Source organism: Caloenas nicobarica, chromosome 5 (genome assembly GCF_036013445.1).
Source record: "Caloenas nicobarica isolate bCalNic1 chromosome 5, bCalNic1.hap1, whole genome shotgun sequence".
NCBI classification, from domain to species: domain Eukaryota; kingdom Metazoa; phylum Chordata; class Aves; order Columbiformes; family Columbidae; genus Caloenas; species Caloenas nicobarica.
The window spans coordinates 28,173,124-28,200,795 of record NC_088249.1 but is presented as its reverse complement, the minus strand read 5'-3'; the positions used below and the strand labels follow the sequence as shown (position 1 = coordinate 28,200,795).

Sequence of the window (27,672 nt, the reverse complement as noted above, 5' to 3'; positions counted from 1 at the left end):
TATGGCTATTTTGTGGGTCAGGAGAGATTTGGAGCAGGAAAGAATGAGGAACACAAAGAAAAAGAATTCACATTCTTTCATTAAAGTTTTAGTAAACTTCATTTCAGTAAGGTCTAGCCAGAAATTTGTGTGCTTGTTGGCTTCTAAGTAGAAGTGTTCTGCCACATTTGCTTTTATGTGTCTGGGACTTCAAAAAGCATGCTGTTTTCTCTGCAAAATGCCCTCTGAAAGACAGAAAGGGAGCCTAAATAATTTCTGTCAATTGCAATAAAACTTGTGACTTTCAGTGCTCAATATAGAGAAATGACCCATCACCATCAAAAAGCTAGTTGTTATGGCTTTGGCTCACAAACCAGCTACTCAAGAACAAGCTTAGACTTGCAAGTATCTGTCTTCTCAGAATCCCTTGTCAGTCATGTAGAACTGGGAAAGATTCTATTGCTTTCAGTAGCAAGATTGATAAAGGATTCTGTTCAGAACAGGATTTTAGCAAGGTTTTCTGCTAAAACGTGTTTTTTGGCTAAAATGTGGTTTTTGGCTAAAATAATGTTGCATTTCATGTAGTTTTCTGATCTAGTTTTGTTTGAAGCAATAAGCAACTTGCCATATACAGGGTGTTTCAAAAAGATGGACCCAATTTCAAGGCAATATATTTCACAATGGCAACATGTTACAATTACACAAAAATTTACATCTACGGTAATCTAGCATCTAGTGGTAATCATTTGAAACTTTATGCCCTGCACTTTCAAGTGGTGAGAGTTTCATTCATGGGTGGTTCATGGTTGCAGAGAGACAATTATTTCAAATTGGGTCCATCTTTTTGAAACACCCTGTATATTAACAAACCTGTCTCCTAAATCTGTATTTGGGCCTTCGAAAATGGGAGAGCTATTTTTTGCCAGTACTGAAAGCTTGTGGTTCTCATTGACTTTAGTCAACATATCAATTAAAGAGATCAGCCTGCTTATTTGTACCAAAAAATGTTGGAAATGTTTTCTCATTTAATATTTCTAAAAGCCAATGGCCTATTGAATTCCATAGCTAGTAGTATTGGTAGCCATTCCTGTTTGCCTTGTAAACAGCGTAAATTATCTGATGCTTGTAACTATTTCTAATGACTAGACTTATTCAGAAGTGTATATTTTCATCTTCCACTAAATTTGTGATCAAGCGTACCAGAAGATGCAATGTCATTTAAAAAACAATTGTTACTCAGCACCATTTCTTATTTCTCCAATGCCTAAAGCAACTGAACTTTCTGATTAAACAATATAGGTTGCATTGGTAATTAATAATCAATCAGTTAAACAGTGTTTCTTATGATGCTTTTCATTTTAACTGCAAAGTTTGCATAAGAGTCAGCACTGCACATCTTACAAACAATTCAGTTAAACGTAATTCTATCAAACAAAACACAAGTGAGTTTGGGACCATATAAGATTATGGCCAGACTGAAATCAAAAAGAGGTATTAACTTTGAGCAAAGGTTTGGAGACTCAGAAATTGGAGAAAAGTACTGGCTGTTCCTATAGGTGCCAGGAATTGCTTTTGCTACTACATTTTGAATATTTTACAATTTTTTGAATGATATTCCTGGCAGAGCTGCAACCAAAGAATTACAGAAATTCAATGTGCATGTAACAAAAGTATGCAAAACAGTTTCCAGAAGAAAGTCCAAAAGAAGTCAAGCAGGATTTAATCCTTTTTATACCTCTAAGATGATAAAAGAAAAACAAAAGTTGTAATTTTAATAAATTTCTCAAAAAGAGTGTGATTTCAGAGCCCTAAATCTTTTCACAGATGAGGAAATGTTTACCCAAATTTTGTTTGGATTAAATTTTAACAAACAGGAAGGCATACAGTATTAAATCTTATGAAAAACAGGTAGGATTCCAAAGTCAAATGTAGCCTGATGCCACTTAAAATAGTTTGAAGCAAACTCAGACTGAGTTTACATGACCGACCACCCCAAAGCAGCACCTCTGTAGACCACTTAAATGAGAAGCAACCTCTTTATAGTAAAGCAGCTCTACATATTTTTGCCAGAAATGTGGTATTTTGGCCCTAAGACAATATGTGGTTTTATAACTCTGATTTGATTTTAATATGCTCAAATATCAGTGCTTGATACTATACACACACAGAGTACTCAAATATTTAATATGCTCAAATTTATTTCAAATTTTGATTTAATATACTTATTACTGAAAGTTCAGCTTGTGTTTCAATAAAGGCTCCCTATTGAAGGCAATGCTGATACAATGTACCGTTCCCATTCAGGACTACATATGCCATCTGAGATAGCAGCTTTCATTCCATCATCCTTTTTAGACTGTGAAGCTTAAACTGTGAATTCTCTGAGATTCTTTACATTGTTACTTAGGTTTTAATTAATCAAAATCTCAAAATTTATCAGAAACACTATTTGGTTGTCTAAAATCATTTTGCCCCACAAGTGCTCCCTTTGCTGGGGGAAAGAAAGGGACACAGAAGATCTAGCCACCAGGGATGTTTAGAATTGACATGCTGCAGTGTTCCAGACCAATATCATAAAGTACGTGCATGCAGTCCCAACTCAGCAGTGGCAATGGGGTTCTGGACTAAGACTGGGGTGTGGGATGGAGGTTACTATAGCAACAGGAAGAAGCCTGAGTCAGCAGAGCTCAGGTACAGCAACACACAGAATTCTTTGGAGGAGGAAAAAGGAGCCAAGTGGCTATACTTAAGCTATTAATTAATATTTTACTTCCTTCTTAGCTCCTTTTTATGTATTGTCTCCTTATTTCTGGTATACCAAGATTATTACCCTGCAGACAGCATAGCCATATGGTAGAGGCATGTTAAAGCAGGCTGGCTTTAGATACCTACAGTGCAGAGATCTTGTCTGAGCTTCTTTTCTAGTAATTGTGGGGGAAAAAAGCACTTCTGGGATGCAATTAATCTGTCCTGTTTTAGACACCTGGCTACAGAGAAGATGTACTGTACCTCAGCATACCTTCTTCTAAATGACTAGCTCAGGTGTCAAGTTCTCCATTAACTGAGATGAATCCCACACAAGGAATCATCAGGAATGTCTTTGAGACTTGAGGGACTTGAAGTCATTGAGGCAACTGCAATCCCAGCTCAGAAAGATTTAATGCTAATATCTGTGAAGTTCTCCCACACTAACTATGGGCTTATTTCTTTTCCAGAGAAGTTGAGCCCGAAATTCTCTCTCAACCCTCCCGAATGTGCAATAGGGTGCTTATCTGAACCAGTGCCCTCCTGTTAACTGGAGCTGGTGTGAAGGAGACAATAGTGCTCTTCTCCCTGTCTTTCTTACTGTACTGGTATGGTCTGCATTTAATTCTCATATCATGAGTAAGCTTGTAAGACTTGAGGTCTGACTCAAGCTGACTAACACAGAGGATACCCTGGCTTATAGAGAAAGCTGTCCCAAACTGGCCATTACAAAGTAAAACTTGCAATTTCATAGTGACAAACAGCTTACAGTTCCTTTCCCAAACCTTGGGCATCAATGGCATCTGCAGACTTTGAGATATATTTCCACTCTCAGTCATGGCCTCTTGAAGACTCAGATGTGTAAAAGTGAAAATAGCTGACTTGTCTTCTTTTGAGAGAACATTCTTTGTTCCATCACACATTATTGTCATTATCACTGAAGATATAATTGATTTCCTTCTTTTGACCTACCCAAATGACGCCTTGAAAATGTAACTGCTCATTGTCCTGCTATTGCCTTGAAGATCTGTTTACTGCAAAACCAGAATCTTTCTCTTCTGTTACTATCAACGTGGAAAACGAAAATAAGAAGAAGCAAAAACAACAAAGGAAAACAAGAAAGAAATCTTTCCTCTAAAAATAAGCCAAGACTGACTTTCACTAATTTACAGTGAGGGTTGGTATTTTGGTTGGCTGCTAAGCTTTATTTCACCTGTTAGTCATAACATATAGAAAAACAAGTACAGTGTGTACTGGAAATATGAGAGAGTTGGCAAAAATTCACTGTACTCTGTCCATTAAGGTCCACTTTGTACTACTGCACGTGATGATATGATTTATTTGATTGTCTATGGCTGCCTCTTTGGAGCCATAGTATTGCATTTTCAGGTCCAGTCTCTCCAATATTAGTAGATTATTGATTGAATAGTGTTCTCTGGAGCCATTAAACCCTACTAACAAGGTTTTTCTTTAACTGGTGGATCACTGACCTCGTAGACCATTGCTTAGTTTTGGTTTCAGTACTGGACAGGTTTCCCAAGTTTCATCTTTGCACATGAGTTAGTAGATCACAGTCCCAATAGGGAATATTATGATAGACTGTATTAGTACCTTTGCTCACACTAAAAATACTTTCATACTGCCAGGAAGCCCATTGATTTTAGTAGAATTATTTGTAGGCTAAAGTGTAATTCAGTATGAATAAGAATACGAACATAAAAAGAACAAGTCTTCAGTATAAATTCTGAAGTGTTATTGCAAGCCTTTTCAGGTATATTATGTCTCACAAGTATGAGATGTCAGTCTGGAATGGGATTTGCAGACTGGCAACATATTACTAGAGACAGCAGAGTGGCTTAGATTATGCTTGCTGCATAAAGTCAATGGAAAAAAAAATCCAAAAGTATGTGGATTCCTGTCCTTTCAAGGATGATTCCCTTACTGGTCTGTTAGGAAGGTGCAGCATTTCCTCACCTCGGAATAAATCTGAAGGCCTGGCCTCTAATCTAATGGATTTTCTGTGCATTTCTCCAGCAGCTGATGAAGCAATGTCATTCACGGTGCACCGCCTTTCCCTTTGTCACTGTGACACTTATTTTTGTGTTTTGCCACGGTAAGAGGAACCCCGTTATATTCTCTAGTCTAAGCCATAGTGAAGAAAAGCAGGTCTGTTTCGTGCCTTCTTTGCTTTCATCTTACCTAGTCTTCTTACCCCAATCCTGTTGTCCAGGCAATGGAAGAACGTCAGTTGAGGTGCAATAATATGAGTAATGCTGAGCCTCTGAGACCATCATACACGGTCACTTTGTCCAGACATTTGGCTTTTGACAACCCTTAGCTTTTTGACTGCCATTCACAGCTCATCTTGACCACATCACCTGCTTCTGTCCTCGCTTCTAATTCTAGCCTTCTCATAGCACTGGGGCTAAACTGTGCCTGTCAAAGTCGTGTATGCCTAACTTGTACAAAGGCAAGTTAATCTTAATTTAAAATGAAACATACTTATTTAAACACTTGCCTAAAACTTATTTATGCAAGCAAGATACTGAGGTAGGCAAGCCTACTTGAGATACAAGTGAACCCACCTCATCTCAGTGCTGCCCAGCTCTAGTTGATTCTGCTGCAAGTAACTTCTCTTGGGGACTATTAAGTTTTGTCTTGAACGGAAACAAAAAAAATGTGTGTGTGTTTATGATTAACACATGGTAAAAGAATGAAAACAATGGGTTTATGTTTTAATGATATACCCATTCTGAGGTTGTGTTGCTTTTTTGAAATAAGATGTGGAATACCATTTCTAGAAAAGCCTGCTTGTTGTCCTTGTGCATATACAGATATACATGAAAGCACCATCATATATTTTCCTCTGTTTACCCCAGAGCAGCTCAAGCTGTACATTTTTTAATCCAGGCTAAATTTGCTTCACTGACACAAGAAAAAAAGCCAAAGGAAATATCTTTTTCCTTACTCATTAGATGTGTTTATTTTCCCTTTCCTATCACCCTGCCTGTCCTGAAGTCTTCAAAAGATTAATCTAATTTATTTTATGTTCACTGCTTTCCCACAAAAAGGTAATACCAATGCATTGCAGGATATTTTTCCTGTAATTCAGAATAGGGTAAATTCTCACTACATTTCAGAATATACCAGGGCCATTGCACAGGGACAGCAAAAAATGCATATCTATCATCTGTGGGGGAGCAAGATTGAGAAAGGGAGTAAGTACAGTATTAACATCTGAACTTCAGCCCAGGGGTTACAGGTATTGATGTATATCCATGCAAGGAAGTTTTTCTTTTAACACATCTTACATAGCTCTGAGGCAGGATACAAAGTTTTAATAGTTTTAACTGTTCATTAAAGATGACTGAAATTCTGATACCTAACATTTCTAGGCAATTGGAGGGGATTTCTTGGCATCTCGTGTGTGATGTATGTTGAGAAACATCTTGATTTATTTTAAGCTGCAATTCTAAGTGAATTCCAACAACAGGTAGTAAAATTGAGCCTAACATGCCTCACTTGATTTTGTAAAGTTTCCACCTGTGCCTTAAGTCATTTAATCTCTTGAATTTCCACACACATTCATTTGAAACTCTGCCCAGTGTGGTGATCTAGAAAAAATTTTGTGTTTTTAATGTCCGCTACAGGGAAATGAATTTTGGGGTAGTGTACTTCAGGATTATTTACAAAAGCAAAACATAGCACTGATATTTATGCTACATGTCTGATGCTTTCCCTACTTTTATTTTAGCATTTTTAGGGGGCAAAAAGAAACCCTAGCAAATTGTGCCACATCTTTCAATATTTCTCTTTTGGATCTTATTGCTGGAAGGAGAACTCGAATGAATAGAGAGCATGAACTGAAAGCATCTATTAACACAGACAGTGCCAGACTAGAAAAATGGATCCTCCTGCCATGACATTTGGCTCCTCTGTCTGAATGACTTGACTTATCCCCTGGAACAAGTTAACTCCAACTTTGCAGTGTGTACTAAATAGCTCTAAAATATTTCAGTGTGAAAATAAATCTAATCAATCCCCTATACGAAACAAGAGGAAAACAAGGCTTGGGAAACTGTGTTGTATTTCAGTAGGGAAGATGCATTTAGATCCAACATTGGTTTTCTTTTATTTTTAAAAGTTACCTTCCTGTAATTGCATACTAGTTTAGAGCTAAGATAGGAGCGTCTTAACAATAATGGGCACTTTTTTAACAGATTATTGCCAAAAGTGCATTCTTTATTCCAGGGAGACACCGTAATAGATACCGGCGCTTTAGTAATGATACAAGCAATCTGTAAGCTATTATAGTTTCTTTTATAGTAACTTAATCTTCATATTGTTTTATATGTCTGGAATTTTAATAGTGTTTTTAATTTATGAAGAAAAGTATATTGCATATTACTAGTTACATGGGAATATGAGCTAAATAACAGACCATTGAACTGTATTCTTACAAACAAATATTTTGAAGTACTTAAACAAGTAAAAGGAATAGAACAAAGAAATTAAAGAACATTGTACAGATATAATAGCAGCTTTTATGGAACGAGCCCAGAAGCATCTATTCTGGCTTGTTACTGCTTTTAATGCATATAGCGTACCTCTAGAGAAAAATGGGAAAGAAAATGGGTACTTTTAGAATGCTATGTAAAAATATTTTTTAAAATAAGTATATTTACTGAATTAATAAATTTATTTGCATTATTGATTGCAAATAAACACAAATTCCGATGTAAATTTTTTAATGCTAGTGAAATGAATGAATTAAGATAAGCACTTGATCATAAGTAGGATGTGAGCGCCTATGTAGATTAGCGAATCCAATGCAAAAATGAAGTATTTTTTCATATTAGTTCACTGCCATTTTTAATATGTATAGAGACTGACACATTCCACAAGCAATATAGTGAACTGGGCTCAGACTTGTAGGAGAGATATTGTAACGCTTTGCTAAGCAGTGAGTTACAGAGACATATGATCAATGTAGCAATTTGGTGCTTGTAATGCTATTAAAAGTAGAGCTTTTAAATAAAGAGAAACAGTTCGCTGTTTTGAAAGAAGTCATATTCTACTTTAAACTGTCATTCTGTATTTCTGACTTGCAATTAGATGATATTTCTAAAATGTCAGTTCCAGATTCTGTTGTGACCGTCATCATAATAAATTGTGACAGCAAAGATATTATATCAATACTTCTTCCATAATTAGCATTAAAGATCTCTCAAGGGTTAAGTACAAAGGTTTTCCACTGAATGGTCCGCGAGCCTTGTGCCTTTAAAATCTTTTAATATAGCCAAGACTAGTGACAACCAGGAGACAAATCTATGAACAAACCCGTTTGGAGAGAATAGTTCTGTGGTGTGTGATATATGTTACGTAAATGAGCTTATTAGGACTCTCATCTATTTTATTATTGGTGCCCAATTTAATAGAGGCATTTAAAAAACAATATTTCTGCCTGACTCCTTGAAATGAAGAAGATACATTGATATAATTGAGAGCAAATGATTGCATGTTGTGCCATTTAATCATGTCATTTTTCAATTGCTGTTTTTTGCACTTCACTGCATACTTATAGAATATTTAGCTTCAGTATAGATTAAGTCCCACAGTATGCAACTGAGTAGAGTTCCCATATTAGGTGACATTTTCTTTTAACCTTGAAATCAGCAAAAGCAGGCACGTTTGGCAGTATTGTTCTAAAAGATGACAAGTCATCATTCATTTCCTATCTTTCTCATTTAGCTTTTTTTGTATTTTGAGAAATTACTTTCTTACTAATATTTTTTGAGAAATTATTGGTTTTGTTTTCCATTCAGAAACAGAAATTCTTATTTTCACCCTGTGCCATGTAAGAATGGAATTTGAAATGCAGGGATGCATCACCCCGACAAGAAAAGTTCCAACAGGCATTGCCGTTTCACAGAAAAGACTGAAAACTACATTTTATCCAACATTTGCGAGCAGATTGTTTCCTGTTTTCCCTTTATTGATGTATTAATGCTGTTAGCCATGATACTTAAAAGTTTTACATTAGCACTTCTGAAAACTGAAGTGCTGCACTGGCCAAAAATCAGACATAAAAAGGCTAATTACGTTTTTTAAGAGTTGTAGTTTGATTGTTGTACTCAGAAGAGTAGCTTCCGTTCTCAGATTTTCCCTTAATTTCTGAACATGATTGTTATACTAAATAACACCAATTCAATCTTCATTTCTTCTTCCATCAAGCAACAACTGAGGCAATTGGACAGGTACTATTCCTTCTCTCTCATACCCACATTCTGTAACAAGGAGAAAGAGAGAGCCTTTAACAGACCGAAGTTAGACAGAATCTCCTTCTTAGATCTGGTGGTTCCAGATTTATCTGCAGTCGTGCTTCTTCTGAAAAGCACACAGTATTTCCCATACACAAACACAACATAAACCTAGAAAGAGTGTTTTTCTCAGTACACTTTGACATTTCTTCTGAACCTGAAAGCACAAAGAAAATCTATCTATATAAGATATCATTTGCCATCTTCCAACTATTTTCAAAGCTCTGGGTATCTCTACATGAACCTTACTATTCCTAATTGTAGAGTGAAAGCAAGAAAGATGGAAACAGTTGAAAGAACTTCAGATCCCATAAAAAATGAATTCCCAAAACAATATGTAATAAATGATGCTACAAAAATCATACCTCAACATTTTATATGGTGATTATACGTGGATTATGTGGATTTAAGTGAACTAAACTAATCTTAAACTGAATGTTAAACTATTTTAAGCACAAGTAGTCCCACTGAATTCATAAGAACCTTGGTACTTTTAGATGGTTAATATTAAGCACCTGCTGAAGAACCTTGACAGAACAGTGCTTCAGTGGCCAACTCATCTACCATGTTGTGTGAGAAAGCCAAATTCGCATCCACGTCCTTCGGTTGTGCAGAGCCGGTGATGTAGCACAGCTCAGGCACCGACACACTGCACGAAGGCTGAGGGATGGAGCGGGACTGGGGCTTGAGGGGTCTCTAATTTCCTCAACTTCCTACCTTTCTGTGCCTCCATATGCTCAGACTCTGCCTAAAGCCGCACACGTGTTTCTGGTCATACACCATTCGCTTAGGAGTCACGCAGCTATGCAGAGCACTTTCTGTTCAGATCATGACTACTTCCATCCCCATAGACAGTGCCATCAGCCCATGGCTTGGAGACAGTGTTTGATGTCATTTGACTCAGCAGGGACTTTTCCAGATGATTTAAGGCATGGTATTAACAAGCTGTGAAAGTAGTTTCAGCTAGCCCTTTTTAGCTATGCAGATGCTAACTTCAAAGCACTGAAAAGAGGAGTAGGCAGAGGGAAGAAAAATCTTCCAAGATTCTAACAGCACAGACAGCAATCCTCAGTACGAGAAAGCATGGCTCATAGTAACATAAAAGTGAATAACACCTCAATGTTATCATGGTATCTGTTGCAAAGCAAAGGACTCAGGCACAAAGTCAAGTTCATACACGGCAGCTGCACTTGCTGTGTATACTCTTAGCCTGCAGCAAAAAAGCCAAACACATTCATTTAAGTCTTGCTGCGAATGATTTAAGTGAATGTGTTTCTCCCACATTTGCAAAGGTTTGGACTGTATTTACAGTTACCACAGCTCAACTGACACATGATAGTATGAGGAGCCACAATCCAAAGTACCTGATTTCTTAATCTATACTTCAGCAAATCTTCTGCACACACAGGAGCCTCAGTGAGCCTAAGTGATGCTCCTGAGTCTACTGTTAGATTGTTTCCTCATTTTATGACCAATAAAGTACCCAGTAGCTTGCTGTAGCAGCTGTAGACCATCAACCCCAAGCCTCAGTAGAGATCCTAATAATCTTTCATTTCCTTTTTTTTTTTAATTAATCATGAATTATAGCTGTTAATTCACAACGTGGAATGTACCTTGAAAAATAATTAAAGTAACCATGGTCCTGGAAGCATACTTTGCATGTACAATAGCCATATTGACAGGTTTTTATAGAAGCACAGCATTTTAACAATAGCAGAACATGGATGGATATAAAACGCTGTGAGACATCATGTCATAGGATACAGGCAATTATTGTGTCCCTTTAGGACACTGTATACCAGATCCTAATACTGTTTAGATTCATTATTGCTAGTACTGTTATATAGGGTTTAAAGATGTCTTTACATGATTAAGTTCTCTGGCTTTTAAAGTACTGTTGCTATAGCCAACTCTTTCAGCATATTAGATACAAGCACTTCAATCTTCTCCTGTTTAATATTAACCATAATATCATGTAATAAAACTGAAACAAAAAGTGCCATAGGCCTAATTGTACTGTCACAGCCATGTAAATCAGAAATAGCTTCAGTAAAGCTACTATTATTATGCTGGTGTAAAACTGATGTAAGTTAGAAATCACTTAGATCCTGTAGCTCTGCTTTCAGGTAACACGATGTAAAGGCCTCACTTAAACTCCCATATAATGGCTTATGAATGAAATATTCTATATCTCATCATATTATATGTTATTGTATAAAAAATGAAAAATATTTATAAGGGATGACATAATCAGATAGATCAAGGTAAGTTAATGTTATGGGGCCAGATTCTGAGCTGTATTGTTTTCTGTTAAGTTAATGCAGACCTATTAATACATAGATTTGACTGCCATCAGTATGTAACTTACCATCACTTCCATAAAAATTAATTGTTAACTGTTATACAATATTAAAAAAAAAAAAAAAGAAATGTGACTTCAGGTAGATTGGCTTGGCTTGGTTTGGTTTGGTTTTTTTTCTGATGTGACATTAGGCTGAGGAACAGCATCAGAAAGGAAGTGTGCCAGACGTGGTGGTTACATCAAGAACCATGTAGGAAGCTAGTAATGAACTCTAGGAAAATAAATAAGGGCAAGTTCAGGAAATGTAAGTGAAAATGCAGCTCTGGTATAAATTGAATAATAAAATTCCTGGTCATATTTTGCCATAAATAGTGGTTTGGGAATTTGTCATTCACCTTATTTAAAATTCAGAAATATTAAAGGTACGGGGTTCTCTCATTATAGGAGTAATAGAATTCTAGCTATTACAGAGTTAGGGTAATTTAAATAGCTATAGAATGCATTACATCAATAAGTGGAACATCTGTATGAAATGTCCACCTGCTGATATACTACTCAGTGTACTTTACAATGAAATGTACTTAATCATTTTAAGACGTCTTCTAATGAAGCCTTATCGGGATTAACATTTTGAACACAAATACTTTTAGGCATTAAAACTTCCACTTTAAATGAGATTGCTTTGTCTTGTTTACCCTTGTTGATTAATAAGCAATCTGTTAACTGTTAAAATGGCCCAATTGTGCCAGAGAAAGTAGATTAGTAATTCAGCTATGTTTGTGGGTTTAATCATCATTTCTCTTGAAGGCTTTGAATAAAAAAATTGCTTGCACACTATCCGTAGGCAAAGAAAAGATATATTTTTTTAGATGTGTATACCAATGTTTTGCTTCAGACTTTCAGCTTAGTGTTATTGATCAAGCAGAGACTTCCAGCAGCAAAGTACTCCTTTGAGGTACAACATTTCTGAGTATAAATTCCAATTTTAAAATAAAAAGTGATATGAAAATCTGGAACTTGAATTCACTTTCTACAGAATGTTATTGTTTTGCTAATAAAATTCAGGAGAGCAGGTCCTGATTTTTTGTCAGTTGACGCTTGTGAACAGCTTTGAGAGATGCAGTGGTTTTTTCATTGTTGTTGTTGATTGATTATTACATTTAACTGGAAACTTAGAGGCAAATACCCTGTCTTCAAAAGACATGATAGTTCAGATTTTCTCATGGGGTCATGCACTTTCATCTGTGGCATCCCACAGAGGGAAACAGATGTTGGCAAGTTACAATTTAAATTATCTGGAAAGCTCCCACGTGTGGAGCACAGTCGTGTTAAATTCAGGAGTAACACAGGCCTATGACAATAGTTGAACACTTAAACGATGCAATGCTATAAAAGTGTAGTGTCTCAGAACCTGGGCTGAAGCAGTCGTCCTCAGATGCATTTCTACCTTCTGTACCCCAGCTTCATAGGTATTATTATTAAAACACATTATGAGTTAATAAAATCCTGATTTGATGTTGAATGATGGTAAGAGCATGATTGTGGATAAAACCATGCTTGAAAGAACCCCATGCCATTTACTGCTTCTGGGCGGTAGATCTCTCTTTAGCTTTGGCATGTAGGATGCATTATTTATACTGCTGTTCAGTGAGATTCTCTGTGTAGTTACTTGGGTTTCTGGCATAGAACTAACATATCCTGGCTCCCATTGATATTCAGCAATATTAGGGCTTACCGATTGCTCCCATCATGCAGTTCACGTCAGACTGCATTCTTGCTAGCACTGGAATCAGTATGACGAAATAGATGTGGTGAATTATTCCTCTTTGAGAAGGATACACTTATCACTTTATTCCTACATTTATTTGAATATGGAACTATTCTGGAAATATTTTATGATAACAAAAAACATCTGTAAATAATTTTATACTGAGTTTTCTCCTTCCTTAAAGTTTGTCCTCTGACAGGGTACATATGACCCATAATTTCTATTGTTTTTTGTAAAAATATGTGTATTTTCACTGCATGACTAATTTTTTTCCCCCATTTTGTCCTGAAGAATTTCTGAAGCTGATTACTGTCATGGTAACTTGTTTCAGATGTGTCCCAGTTGAATGAAAAAAAAAAAAAGAAGAATAAACCAGTCTACACCATAAACCTTTCAGCATTATTGAGACAGTTAGCTATGTATGGCATTTGTTTGAAGGAGACTGAAAGTAGCTTTATTCCTTCTGTGTTATTAAGACTGTGTTTATCTGAAAATAAAACATTAAGCTTCGATAGTAAGTATGAGAATTTACTGAAGAGCTGAAAAAACTGTTTTAAGATAGAAATTGGGCACCATAAAATATAAGATAATAGTTAATGCTTAAATTTGTATTCCACACTGACATCTGTTGTTTGTCTGTCCTGCAGTCTCTATGCTGTGAGATCAAACAGAGACGTCGGGGGGTAGCCTCTGTGCTGCGATTATGCCAGCACCTCCTGGATGACCAGGAGACCTGCAACCTAAATGCAGATCACCAGTCCATGCAGCTGATAATCGTAAACCTCGAGAGAAGGTGGGAAGCCATTGTCATGCAAGCTGTCCAGTGGCAAACACGGCTACAGAAGAGATTGGAAAAAGATTCGGTGAGTGATGCTTGCTTTAAAAAGATTTCATGTGGCTTCATTCTTCATGAGAGATACTTTTTCAGTGCAAGACAAACACATTCATCTCAGAGTGTTCTGACTGAAGATGCCATTTCTAGCCTTTACTACCAAGAAGTGAAGCTTTAGTTTTTCACAAAGCATCGTATTGTATGGACAAAACTGATTAATAAGATAAACTCACAATATACATGTTCTGTTTGCTAGATATTTAGTCTCATGACATCTAATCCTGTCAAGTAATGAAAACAATCTTCTCCTGTTGCCAAGTTGCTCAGTACCTAACAGAACTGGGCCCGGAGACATACTTCACTGATTGTAAATATTTTTCGGAAAAAGAATTTCAATGTAAGTAAGACTGGTTTTAATTAGCATCCCAGCAGTAGATGTGTATTTCATATAGAATGCCATGAGTATGTGATTAATATACAATTCTGTGTTATTTGAATATAAGTAAAATGCATTAATTTGCTTTTATCTCAGGGAGATGATTCCTGAGAGGCAAGATAGCACTCTGCTTAAACCATCCATTAAGTGGCATAAATTAGACAGGTTTTCTACAGCATAAAACTATATTATAAAGCAGTATCTACATTTAAACAATAAACCATAGGGGGAACAAAATAATCCCTACTGTAACACCATTGACTGTAACGGATGAATTGGCTCAGCGGGTTTTGTGCTACTCTCATAATGCTGAAGTCTGAATACTGCAGCGACATTGACAGCAGTGATAACCCTGTGTAGTGCGTGTACTGAAGAGCCTTGATGGTATTTGAGAACAAGTGACATATATTTAGCTTACATAATTTTTTAGGTTTATATCATACAAATAAAAGGAAAAAATACTTGACACTTACATGCTTCCTAGGAATTATCTGACTAACAGTGAAATACCACATTTGACTTCTTTTTGTTAAAGTTCCTTTACAAAAATAACAGAAGCTGTAATTCTCTTGCTCAGTTATGGCAATGTAACATGATGATATACAATACGTTGTTCAGAACACTAGCAGCTCCTGACTGAAAAAACTATTAGTCTGAACAGGCCAAGAAATGGTGAGTTAGTGAGGAGGATGTATTGGATGAGTGAACTGTTGAAGGTAAAAATAATCTGTTGCCTCCATACCTTTATCACATTTTATAAAGTAGGAGTGCTCCTCTGTCTGTTTGGTTTATTGGCCTCTGCTTTAGGTATTGAGATAGAAATGGGACTTGAGGAAGGAACGAGGTTTGAATAGGCTTTCAGGACAAGTCAAAAGCGGCGTGTCTCTGTACGAGGCACCATGGAAGGAAAACATCACTGAAAAGCAGATGGAGTATCAATGTTAGTTTTATAAGCACGGGAATAGTCAACCGACAGCTTAGTAAGAAGTGCAGATAATTGAGGAGAGTCGGTTACGCTCTCAAAAATTTGATCTGTTTGGAAGAAGTGTAAAAATGATTAAGCTGCATGTGATTGTAAAAGGGTATAGAGAAAAGGAAATATTACTTTTCAGCCTCTCCTTATACATCTATGCATAAAGAGGGAAGTATCTACTGAAGAGGAATGCTACTGGAAACCACCGAGGAGATCAGCTAAGAACTTTCACTATATGATCAGCAGAAAAAGGCCAAATCTTGATGATGCTAAGATTCCTTCCATAGAGCTAGTGAGAGCTGTGGATGTCACAGCTGGTGCAGATTACCGGAGGGAAAACAGTCACACTGAGCAGAGCATGAAGAAAAGAGGAGATCTGGAGAGGACAGGGCAAGAATTCCATTTTGTCTGTGCTTAGTTTATGTTAATGGACACTAAGAATGAAATATTCAAAAGACAGGCAGAAGAGTGGGGTTAGACGCAAAGGAGTTTACTTGAGCCCTCAGTCCAGAGATGGGAACTGCAGGTATCTGAATAGATATTATCATCTAAAAAGGGGAAAGGGAAGGAGTTAAGGGAAAAGGCTTGTTTGAGTCTAGTAAAAAGCAGATTAAGGAAGAACAATTAGCCCAAAACCACAGACAAAGTAGAAAACTAATCTAGAGAGCAGAAAAATCCAAGGAAATGATTTGTTTAGAATCTGACCAAGTGGAATCAAAAGTAAAACAGAACTTGGTAAAATAGAGATCATAAGAAAACATCAGAGACATTTCAGTGCAATTAAAGTAAGAAAAGAATTAGTGATGATCCAAAATGAAGCTGAATAGAAAATAGAGGTAAGAGTTCTAAACAATACATTCACATTTAAATGAGAGGAAAGTGAAGAAATAAGAGAAGACAAATGCCGTCTTAACAGTGGCAAAGAGACAACATTCTTGAGTTTTGATGGTGGTGAATCTAGGAGAGCAAGAAATGAGAACAGACATCAGCAGTGAAATAGGCTGGAGAAGTGAATGGGCTAGAAGATAAATATGAGACTGAGGAATACAAAAGATTGATAAACTAAGAAAGAAAATATTATAGTAAAACTTTTTAATTCTCTTGAGAAATGGTTATATTTTTGTGATAGTTCCATCTTCGTAATATTTTCAGTCATATTACTAATATATAAACAGCTCTAGTTGACTGTTGGTTAGTGCCACACCGAATGTTTAAAGAGATGACAAGCAGTAGGAAAAACGGTTGAATTTTGGAGCTTCAAAAACAAATGTATGCAGTATTAGACAACAGCGAAATTGAAAAATAGTTCTCAGAATCCCAAACTTTAGTTGCTAAAGCCTGCTTATCTGTTGGGTTTATAACTGCACAAGAGAGACTGGAATGGGTTTCTTCTAAAAGGTAAAGTACCAAAAAGATGATGAACTGCCTTTTTTGTCTACAAAACTTATCATTTTGTTGTAGTAAATATAACTTCTATTGAATTTGGAAAAGAAACAAGTTGTATTTGTGAGAGAGCTCAAGGACAGCTGAATGGAGGTCTAAGTTACTGTAGTGAAAGCAAATTCTCTCCTTTTGCATGCAGGCAGTTGCCGTGTGGAAGCAGTTTGCTGTTGTTATAATACCTGCAGTCACTCTAAATAAACTGTTATGAGTTAATTAGAGCTCGGTGCTGCTGTTGCAGCAGGAGCGAAGTAAGTCTTGCGTTTCTGTTGGGGATTGCAGTCGATCAGGAGTTGAGGCACGATGAGGGTCTGAGTATGGCACTTTGCTTAATAGCTGGATGCTTGGGACTGTACAAGGCACATGCTGCTTTGTTCCCAATTTGCCTGGGGTAGTCTGGAGCTATTTACTGGGCTGAGTTGACTTTCACTGGGCAGGGGGTGTTATCATTCCTTCTGCTGAGAAGTGGCAGCCATTTTAGAGCTATCATGATGCTCATCAAATTTTCACTGGGGACCATTTTGTTTTGGGACCTCTCATCCTAGGCTTGTTTATAACAATAGGATTCTTTGAAGTATGTCAGTATCTACAAGTTTCTCGTGTTGATGAAACTATTTGTATTCTAAACATTTAAAGATGCCCCAGACACTGCAGGATTCAGGTTTCTTTGTCTTCCCTGGACAGAGCTGGCATGTTCTAACCTTCCTTTTCACTTAGTTCCTGTGTAGTCATTTCTTGGGTAGGTACCAGAACTGTTTCTTCAGCTTCCCTATCTCTCTGTATTTGATGGTGTGCCAGTCTTGGCACAAAACAGTATCCCTTGGTAACAGGTCTTTATTTGTGATTACCCACAAAATACCGTGATTTATGAAAACAAATGAGATGTTTTTATACTCTGATGGCATCTGACTCATTCATGGTATCTGACTTGCTGACAGTAAATAAGATAGCCCAAATGATTATGTTGCCTCATGTAAGTGAAAAGAGTCACTTGCATCCTCTACTGTCTTCCTAATTTTTGTGCTGGGATCTTCCTTTGTCCTGTTTCTGCCCCTTTTTACATTCAGTCACTTATCTGGGCCATTTATGGTGGAATAAATGCTGGAATTAACCAACCACAAAAGGCTTTTAGGTTTCGTTTGAATTGTTTGTTTTCAGCAATGTTTAATTTTGCTCAACTTTTGCAATAGCTGGCACCATAAATTTATAGATAGCAAGAAGATATTAACGTGTAGTACAAGAGGTGTCCTTCTCATAAACCAAAAGTTATATTTACACTGTGAGATTATCAGTAAGAATCACTCCAGAAGGTGAAATACGGTTAGATTCAGTATGTTAATCTAGCTATAATGAATGAGGTATTCATACAATGAAATACATGAATGCATACAACCCACAAAGATTACATTTAAAAAACAGTAGGACACTTGTCTGTTACTGGAAGCAGTCCTAATCTGTTTTAGCAAAAGAGGTTTTTATTTCCCCCATCTGTTTTTTTTTTTTTTGTGGTAAATCCTTTTCCCCCAGATTTATCATTCTACAGTTTGCTGATATAATGTTATATGTCACCTAAATTTTAGCTTCAGAATTACACAGATGCCTTATAGTTTGCCTAACAAGACCCTGCTAGCAATCATCTTGAAAGAAAAGGAGTCTGTCTGGCAATTGCAACAAAACCAGCAACAATCTTTAGTCAACTAAACCCAAAATTGCCATCTAAAATTCCTGCTCAACAGCTGGAGAACCTTTAACTCACTGTGCACTTTCCTTTAGAGGGTCTAGTCTACTCGAAAGACTGAATAGTTAAAAAAAAGATTTGAGACAGACTCAGTCATGGTCATGCCCACAAGTTTGCAACAGTTAAGTCAAAGTGGGAATACATAAATTGGTTTATGCAATTGGTTTTGATCTTTTGCTCAGCCAGTAATACACCTAATGTAAATTATGTGTTGATCCTCAGTGGATTATTCACAGTATCACAGAATCACAGAATGTTAGGGATTGGAAGGGACCTCAAAAGATCATCTAGTCCAATCCCCCCGCCGGAGCAGGAACACCTAGATGAGGCTACACAGGAAGGTGTCCAGGCAGGTTTTGAATGTCTCCAGAGAAGGAGACTCCACAACCTCCCTGGGCAGCCTGTTCCAGTGTTCCGTCACCCTCACTGTGAAGAAGTTTCTTCTCAAATTTAAGTGGAATCTCTTGTGTTCCAGTTTTAACCCGTTACCCCTTGTCTTACCATTGGTTGTCACCGAGAAGAGCCTGGCTCCATCCTCGTGACACTCACCCTTTATATATTTATAAACATTAATGAGGTCACCCCTCAGTCTCCTCTTCTCCAAGCTAAAGAGCCCCAGCTCCCTCAGCCTTTCCTCATCAGGGAGATGCTCCACTCTCTTAATCATCTTTGTTGCCCTGCGCTGGACTCTCTCTGATTCCAGCTGCTACAAATGTTCACAATGTGGAGATGTCCTGTCCAGTTCAGATATGTCTCTGTATAGAAAGCTACAATGAGGTGACCGCGGAAATTCACTTTTCTGGGACTGTTTTACCAATTGGAGTATATAAAACTGTTGTAATGTTGTGACTGGGAGAGAGGCAGAACTGCAGTTTCTAATGGATTTCACGTCTTAAGTCTCAATTCAATATTCTTGCCTTTTTGGTAGCTAGAGAAGCTGCTTTTTATCCAGACTGTTCATTCATTGAATAAGAAACATATATTTTTTATGGAGCATACAATCTCTTTTCTTGTGCAACAGACAGGGCTAATTATTGAAGGGACAATATTAATCATGCTTTTAAAATAGAGATTTTGAGTTAACGAGATTTGAGTTAAGGTGCTGTAATTCTCACATTGCCCTGAAAATGTCTGAAATCTGATCACTAAGTTCACTACTATGCTTCATGAAAAAAAAAATGCTTATTTCTCTTCTTCTCCGGAGTCATCCCATGTGTACACTACACTTTGTGACCAGTAAAGCCCCCACCTCTATTGGCTTGAAAGTATGCTGAACATCTAGCCACATAATTGAAAATAATAAGGCCACAATAAATGGGATGGCCTTGGGGTATAACACCCAAGGGATTCAATTGGTGTCGCTTTGCATCAATGTCCATGCATCATGGTAATTGAGGTAACATAACCAATTACCACATTTTAATTAGAGTTGTAAGGACTTAGGAAAATCTGCAATGGCGAGACAGCTCACTTTAAAAAAAAAAAAAAGAGGGCACCTCTGTCTTTTTCACAAGCTTGTTTCTTAGGATGTAAAGAGCCTTTTTAAAGCTCTGTTTAGGACTTTTTTCCAACTTCCTCTTCATTTCATTCTTTACAATGTACTTTGAAAAACAAATTGTTTAAAAATACTATATTGCTTCTGATCTGATATCTTTATTTTTTTTCTATTTATCTCTTTCCGAGATGCTATCTGGAGAAGAGAAGTTTTTAATAATGCTAGGCATGGTATCTCCCCTTCACTTCTCTGTATTTATTTCACTGGTGCAATATTTTTTCAAGCTATAGAATACCGTTTGTTCTAAGCTTAAATAACAACAAAAACCACACACACACAAAATCATAAAAAATTAATTTGTCACTGTTCAGCTATTTGTTAGGTAGCTCCACGAAACAAAAGCTTGGTTTCTAAAAGATTCTTATTTTATCACAAGCCATTATTTTGTGAGGTGGGATCTAGCTAAAAATCTTGCATAAAATTTAGAAGTTCGTCAGAAGAGCCTAGTACTAGTGCAAAGAACTGACTGATGATTAACTTCATTGGCTGAGGAGGACACACTACATGTTGTAAAGTGCTGAACACCTATTACATGATCTAGGCCTCACAAAGTAATTATTAAATGACTTATGTTTGAACCTTTACAAATAGTTTTTTTCATTATCTATCACAAGTTATTTTTGTTTTGATACTGGCCCTCTTCATATAGTCTATGACAGTACAATCTTGATTGCTTGTATTTGTTTCTGACAGTCATCTTGTTTTACTTGTATTTCAACACTGAAGACTGCTCACTTTGGTGCTTCCTTAAAATATATGTTAGGTGAATGCATATTTGATTGTAGAGTCTAGAGTCGTGATGCACCATCCTCATACCTGAGGTGTGTGTTTTTGAGCTTCTGGGTTGCATTGCATGCCTGATTTGTGATGGAATAATTATCTCCATGACCTAAAATGAAGTTACATAAATGGTGAACGTCGGCCTAGATTTTTCTTGGGCTTTAATTAAAGATAGGTGATATGCCCACATTCTTGCAAGAAATTCTCTATTTCTCATAATTTTCTTGAGGACCAGCCATAGTTGTGATAGCAGCCATCACAGCAGTATGCAGAGTCTGGATGATCTGGCAAAACTGAAGCTGGTAAAATCCTTCTTATTGAACAAATTTTGGTAAAAAAAAAAATGAGGAGCCAGTGGAGCTTAGTCAAAAATAAATAAAAATTCAGATAAATGATCTCTCATATTTTTGAGAAAACCTCCAGAGTGGTCACCTGCAGTGGTAAGTTTTTAGAGTGAATAGAAAGAAAAAAGAAGACATTTAAGTCTTTCTGCAGACCACTCTTCTTCATCCTCAGAGACTGCAAAACTTTCTGTCAGAACTAACTAACAGCATAGGGTAACAATCCACAGGTGAAATACTCCATGCAATGTTACCAATCTGTTTCCCTCGCTTTGGCAGATGTTGTAATGTTTTGCCATGGCTTTGTAAAATGATAGGAAGCCCAAGCTGTATATTCAAACTCGTAACCTCAGCCAAACGGGAACAAATTCCAGTCTTCTGAGAGAGCAAACCCTCAGGGGTGGTCATCTGAGCTCACTGCCACCAAGTCAGACTTTGAGCTGTTACTCTAATTTTGATCACGTGATGAACTCTTTAGTTGTCAGTTGAACTAGGCAAGAAGAGGCTAATGGTTAATCCAGACTCCAGAGATTAAGGCAGCCCTATTTCACTATTTCACAATCTCTGTTAAACCTTAGTAAACCTGAGCTCTCCCTTTGGAGAGGACAGAAAGTAGAGGTACATACTCCTAATTTTCTCTGGTATCCCAGAGGATTTGGGAGTAGGCTGAACTGTTAAGGTTGAGAGCAAACACACTCACCAGTTCTACTGGATTGCTTGCATGGCCTTGGTTCTTTTCTGTTAATGAAAAGGGAGCATTGGATAGAAAGTCTTCATGCGTAGCACAGTTTCCATACGGACAATGCTAGGAATAGGCTTTTCCTGAGGAGCCTCTTCCAGTGCAGTTTATCTTTGCTCCATAATGTGAGCCACCTAGAGCAGAAAGAGTAGTTCAGCATTCTTGCTCTTTTAATCCTTTTCTCTGCACTGAAATTTCTGGACGTACAGCGTTTCCTGCTAATGTTGACGGTGTTGGTTACATGTAAATTTTTAGCTTGCATTATAATGAAACCTACAAGAAAATTTCTTGTGCCTTGTTCATCCACAGTCCCATAGTAGCAAGTTTCAAACACCATCCACATCAGCTGGACTCAGTACACTTCTTTGAGATGCGTGTTTCTCTTCTGTGATTCCTTGCTGATTCTGCAGACACATTTAGTTTCTTTGCCTTCTCCAGGGCACCCAGAAAACTTTGTAACATGAGAGGTGAAAGTTACTTATTTGTTGTTGGGCTGACCATGGAAAGATAAATGAAATTACATTAAAAGTAAAGAGTTATTTTAATGAGGAAATCAATTGCTGCAATACTTAATTACAGCAAGCCTCCTTTGATTTTTTTTTTCTTGCCGAAGCACACAACATTTCTGTGCAGTATTTGAAATTTACTTGCTTTTTTTAGAAGGCAGGTTTCTTTATGAGACTAGGCTCATAGCAGCTGATCATGGTTTTAAACAAAAAGGCTATAAAAGCAAAATAAACAAAGCATATATTTCTCAGCATTATTTTTAAACCAAACATGGTTGATTCATCATGTATGACTACTGTCCAAAGTTCACACTACAGTGAAAAACTGACTTCAAATATTCGACGCAGAAAATATCATGACCAGGGTGTACAGGACTAGGTTCCTGCTGTTATAATTATCTCAAACATCATGTCTGAATTGGGTATAAAGCACTGTGTCTGTATTAATGTTTTCAGTAGTATCCTGTGAGCAGTCTGTTTCAGTGACTGACAAATCTTTAAGTCACAGATACCTGGAATTTTTTTCTCTATTATGCTCTGTTATATTAAAGGAAGAATTACATAGATTTGTTGGCTCAGTGCCATAACATTTTGTATATACGTCTACGTATGTATATTTTAAAAGGATTACTTCTTTGGCTATCTTCTGTATTCCTTTTTTGGTTAATTAAGTTTTAATCTGTTCAAATGTATAAATTCAGAAAGAGGGAAAATTGACTTGTTTTGAAGTTGCTTAAACACTTTAAATGCTCATATCTCAGGAACTTTCAAGGCTGGTCAGTGGTGTTGTGTTACCCAGTGAGAAGCTGGAAATCTTTTCTTTTGGGGGTATACAAAGCTGTGTTCATCCATGCAGCCAGAAGATGCTTCTGTTCTATCTACTGTCAACTCTGTGTTTCAGACTGGTGCTGTTTTGTAGTTGGGGGATGGAATTTCATAGCTGGTAGAAAGTTGGTAATACCTCACTGCTGATCTGACTTTTTTTAATGTTTGGTGTTTACAAACCTTCAAGAGTTTTAGAATGCCGGTGAGGCCTTCAAAAGTGCCAGTTTATCACATGGCTCTGTAATTCCACATATGATAATGAAAACACTGTCATAGCTCTCATAGGTAATAGCATTTGATCCTCATTGGTGGGGTATCTAACAATTGAAATTTCTTTGCATTTATAGATAGCTACAATAATAGTAAACCAACTTGCCATGACTTTTGAAATAAATATTTAACAAGTAATTAGAAAAATTCAGGTTTTCAGATAGCAGAAATCAATCCTATAAAATCTAGAAATATGAGCTTTATAATTTTATGATGGGAAAAGTCGACATCACAGTAACAGATTTAGGTCTTTAGAGCATGGTAGCATGTATTCTACCAACCATCTGTCAATCTATTCATCTTTTTTCCATACCACAAATTAAATAATGGTCAAAACATTGTGAGTAAAGTACTTTCCACAACTTCGATAAAAAGACATTCCCTGCTGCTGAAATGTTCATTAGAACTGTAAGATGCATAAAATCTTCAAATGAATTCTCAGGAATAATCAGGTTTAGTAGGAAAATACGTAACATTCAGAAATTGGAAATCTGATGTTTCCAATGCATGCAGATGCTGAAAGAACCATCAAACACCATTTAAATGGCAAAAAAACTCATTAAAAAAGCAAGGTAAAAAGATAGGTTTTTATTTTCAAGGACAGAGGTCTAATTTCAAAAGAACTCACTTGCTATTTAGGCATTTAAGTATAGGGCCAGATATCTAAAAGTGCTCAGCAGACAGCAATTCTCATTGCAGTGCATTGTGTTCAGATTACAGGATGGAGTTGGTGTATTATTTAGATGCCTAATATCCAGTAATCATAAGATAATGGCTCAAGCCAGCACTGTTTAAAAATTAGAGTTAAGGGAAATACAAAAGTCGCAAACTTGTGATTTTTTAATTAATTTAATGACTTGTCGCACTGCATCTCTAATGACCCCAGCTCTGCGAATGAGTTTAGTTGAAGCTAATTTTCTAATATTTTGTTTCAAGAGTTTTCAGACAAAATAGGTTTTAGAAAGAGTGAAAGAAACTTTATTTTCTGGCAGGTTACACAGCAGTTATTTCCATCTGTCCTGGTTTTGTCTAATACAGAGCCGTTTCTCCTTTCAGTAAATTTTGGTTTCACTTAAGTTTCTTCTAAGTAAGTGCACTTTCTGAAGTTGACTACATTTTTTCAGTCAGTGTATGCTCCTAGAATTGATAACACTTCATGTTTACGGTTGTTACTAAGGTAACAGCAGGAATAATCTGCAGAAAGGCCCATGTTTATACTCATCCCTAGTCGCTTCTAAATATCTTGTGTTCCACAAGTGAAAGGACACAAAAGGGTCCCATCTGTGGGCAGGAGGGGACAGAACAGGTGACCCCAAATTGACCAACAAATTATTCCATTCCGTACATGTCATACTCATTTTAAAGCGGAGGGACCATGGAGGTCAGCTCTCTTTTCTTCTATGGCTGGTGTCCATGAGAGACTCTGCCCATTCTTTTCCTTCCAATGCAAATCTGTGCATTCCTGAATCTGGTTCCCATCTGCTGCAGAGTCCAGTCCGGGACTTCTTGGCACCTTCCCTGCAGCATCAGCCCTGCTTGCCATCACAGCATGAAATTCCGTGATCCTTATTGGGGGAGCTCTGTATTGCTTTTGTATATGTTTCGTTATTTCTAGTAGTAGTAGAAGCAGTAATAATATTAATATTATTACATGTTTTTTCATTGTAATTGTTTTATTAAAGCCGTTCTTAATTTTCCAACCCATAAGTCTCACTCCCTTTTCTCCTTTCCCTTCTGGAGAGGGAGAGGGTTAATAGAGAGCATTCAACATCTGTTTAATTTGCAGTGACACCATCTTACAAGGGTCTTCCATATTGGATGGTAGGGCCCCAATCCTGCAGTCGTTATGGAAATGCATTTGCAGGATCTTCAGTAAGTATATGCATAATCAGAGTTTCATTGTTCAATATTACAGGATGTTCTAGGAGCTGCATCAGCTGTAAGCAGACAGGAATACAATCAAAAATTATTTTTAAAATCCGTGAAAATAAATAAGGTACAATTATTCACTCTTTTTCTTAACACACGAAGTAAAAGGTATCCAATGAAATTATCAGGCAGGAGATTTAAAATTATTTTTATTTTCATGCAGTGCATAATAAAAATGGCACTTGTTCCTACAGGATGTTGTGGGTAGCAAAAATACAAATGAGTTCAGTAGGTAATTAAGACAAAAACATGGAGGAGACATCAATAAATGCTTATTGAATTCCAACTCTGAAAGTCCCCACAGGCTGAATTCTCAGCTGCTATACTATCCTATGTGTTTGAGGGGTTTTTAACTTTTCCATAAACTTTCACTACTGGCCACTGCAGGAGATGGACTCAGTTGAATGGACTGTTGATCTCCCCAAAATGGCAGATGCTTTTTGAAAGCATATGAACTTGCAGATTTGGAGGCCTATACTATATTATATACTACATTTTTAGATATAGTAAAGGAGTTTTAAGGAATGTCTAGAGGGTTTTCACTGCATTTGGAGGTTTTTTGGTGGTTTTGTTGTTGTTGTTTGTTTGTTTGTTTTTTACTATTTCCAAAGACCAGGATGCAGCCATTTAGGTAGTCTGCTCTCACCAGAAGAAAACTTCGAAAAATGTACCCACTTAACAGTTTTTGAGATATTTCTAGCACATTTTTCTGTAAAATATACAGAAAATACAATACATACGTCTACTTAATGTTTAAATATGCACATGCATTTATGTGCCAGAGGTACTATAACATACCTTAAATAATAAAATGTGAATCGTTAGCAATGATGATCTGAATTTCATTTTTCCTTACATATAAGACATTTGTGTCATCATTGTAGCTCTAATCCATATTCAGGTCTTCACGTTTGGTGTGCAGTAATATGTAAATTACCTAGCCAGCTGCATTAAACAGTGTTTGTTTATTCTATTTCTTTTGGCATAGCATATAACTGAATTTCTGCCAAAAATGTGGCTGCTTCAGGGAACACTGTTCAAGTAGAAGGAAGTTTTGAAAGGAAACACACATCATAAATCTTTACTCTGTGAAACAGTAAAATCAAAACAAACTTTCTGTTCATAAAAATATCTGCATTGAGGTAAAATAATGGGCTTGTGAAATACAATGCACAAACTGAATCTTTTTAGAATGCTCTGTTTACATTGGCTTTGTAAACAAGAATACAATACTAAGAGGCAGTGATTTTTTCATACGTGGGAAGGGTGACTAAAACTGGTAAAACATGAAAATGGAAAGTTTAAGAGAAATTATTTTAAAATGGCATATTAATCTCCCCTAACACATTGCATTTAAATGCATTTAAATTTAGAAAGCAGTGAAGTTTAAGTGTTAAAAAAATTGCATTAATGATGCATAGAGATATCTACTTATGCTGGCAGTCCCTTCAGTCTTCCAGTCTGACACTTCCTTTTTTATCCAGCCAGCTAATTTCCCCTCTTTTGTGAGGAGTAACTGTTTTCACACTAGTGCTTACCCAGCAAGCCTTCTCATTGTTTCATGGTTAATTATCTTCTTGAGCTTCACCTTCTCGAGTGAAGGGAGAAAGACTGGGCTTCCCCGCAGCTCTAATGAAAGCTAAGTTTTAGAGATGCACTGTGTGAATAAATGCAGTGTCTGATCTACCAACATAATAAATGAGTTCCTAAACTTTATGGAGTCACAGCTCATCCAGCAGGTTTATCGAACAATGTAGAAAGACTTTATTTTAAAAATCCTTTTTTATCTTTGAAAGGGGGGAAGAATATCGCTTCAGTGTGAAACCAAATAGCATAAACTGTTCCAAAATCTCTAAGTATTACACAAAAAGCGCATGTCAAACATTGTTTCAGTATAAACCTGAGCAGCATGAAAGACTTTGAGCTCTATACTTCAAAGTTGTATACTAACAACACTTATACTAGTAATGTTAATACTATAGCCCTGTGCCCCTCAGTTATTACACCACTTCATAAGCTCTTGGTACTCATTAGATTTTTATGCCTCACCAGCACTTAAAATAGCCATTGTGGATAGACCTAAATCTTCAGTTTATGTTCCAATTTGAGCCCAAGTTTAAACTGTGTAACATTTAAAATAAATTCTCCTGTCATAGAACAAATATGAACAATGGTGATAGTGGTTTTGTAATAA

General features: G+C 36.7%; 1 protein-coding gene across 4 annotated transcripts in view; it reads left to right on the top strand.

The window, feature by feature from the left end:
* The window catches only part of AKAP6 (A-kinase anchoring protein 6), a 233,361-nt gene that overhangs the window by 187,141 nt on the left and 18,548 nt on the right, over positions 1-27,672 (top strand). For all 4 annotated transcript variants that reach the window (XM_065635372.1, XM_065635371.1, XM_065635373.1 and 1 more), the window contains one exon: positions 13,762-13,977. In XM_065635372.1, coding sequence (XP_065491444.1) covers positions 13,762-13,977 — 216 coding nt within the window. The remainder of the gene's footprint in view (positions 1-13,761; positions 13,978-27,672) is intronic.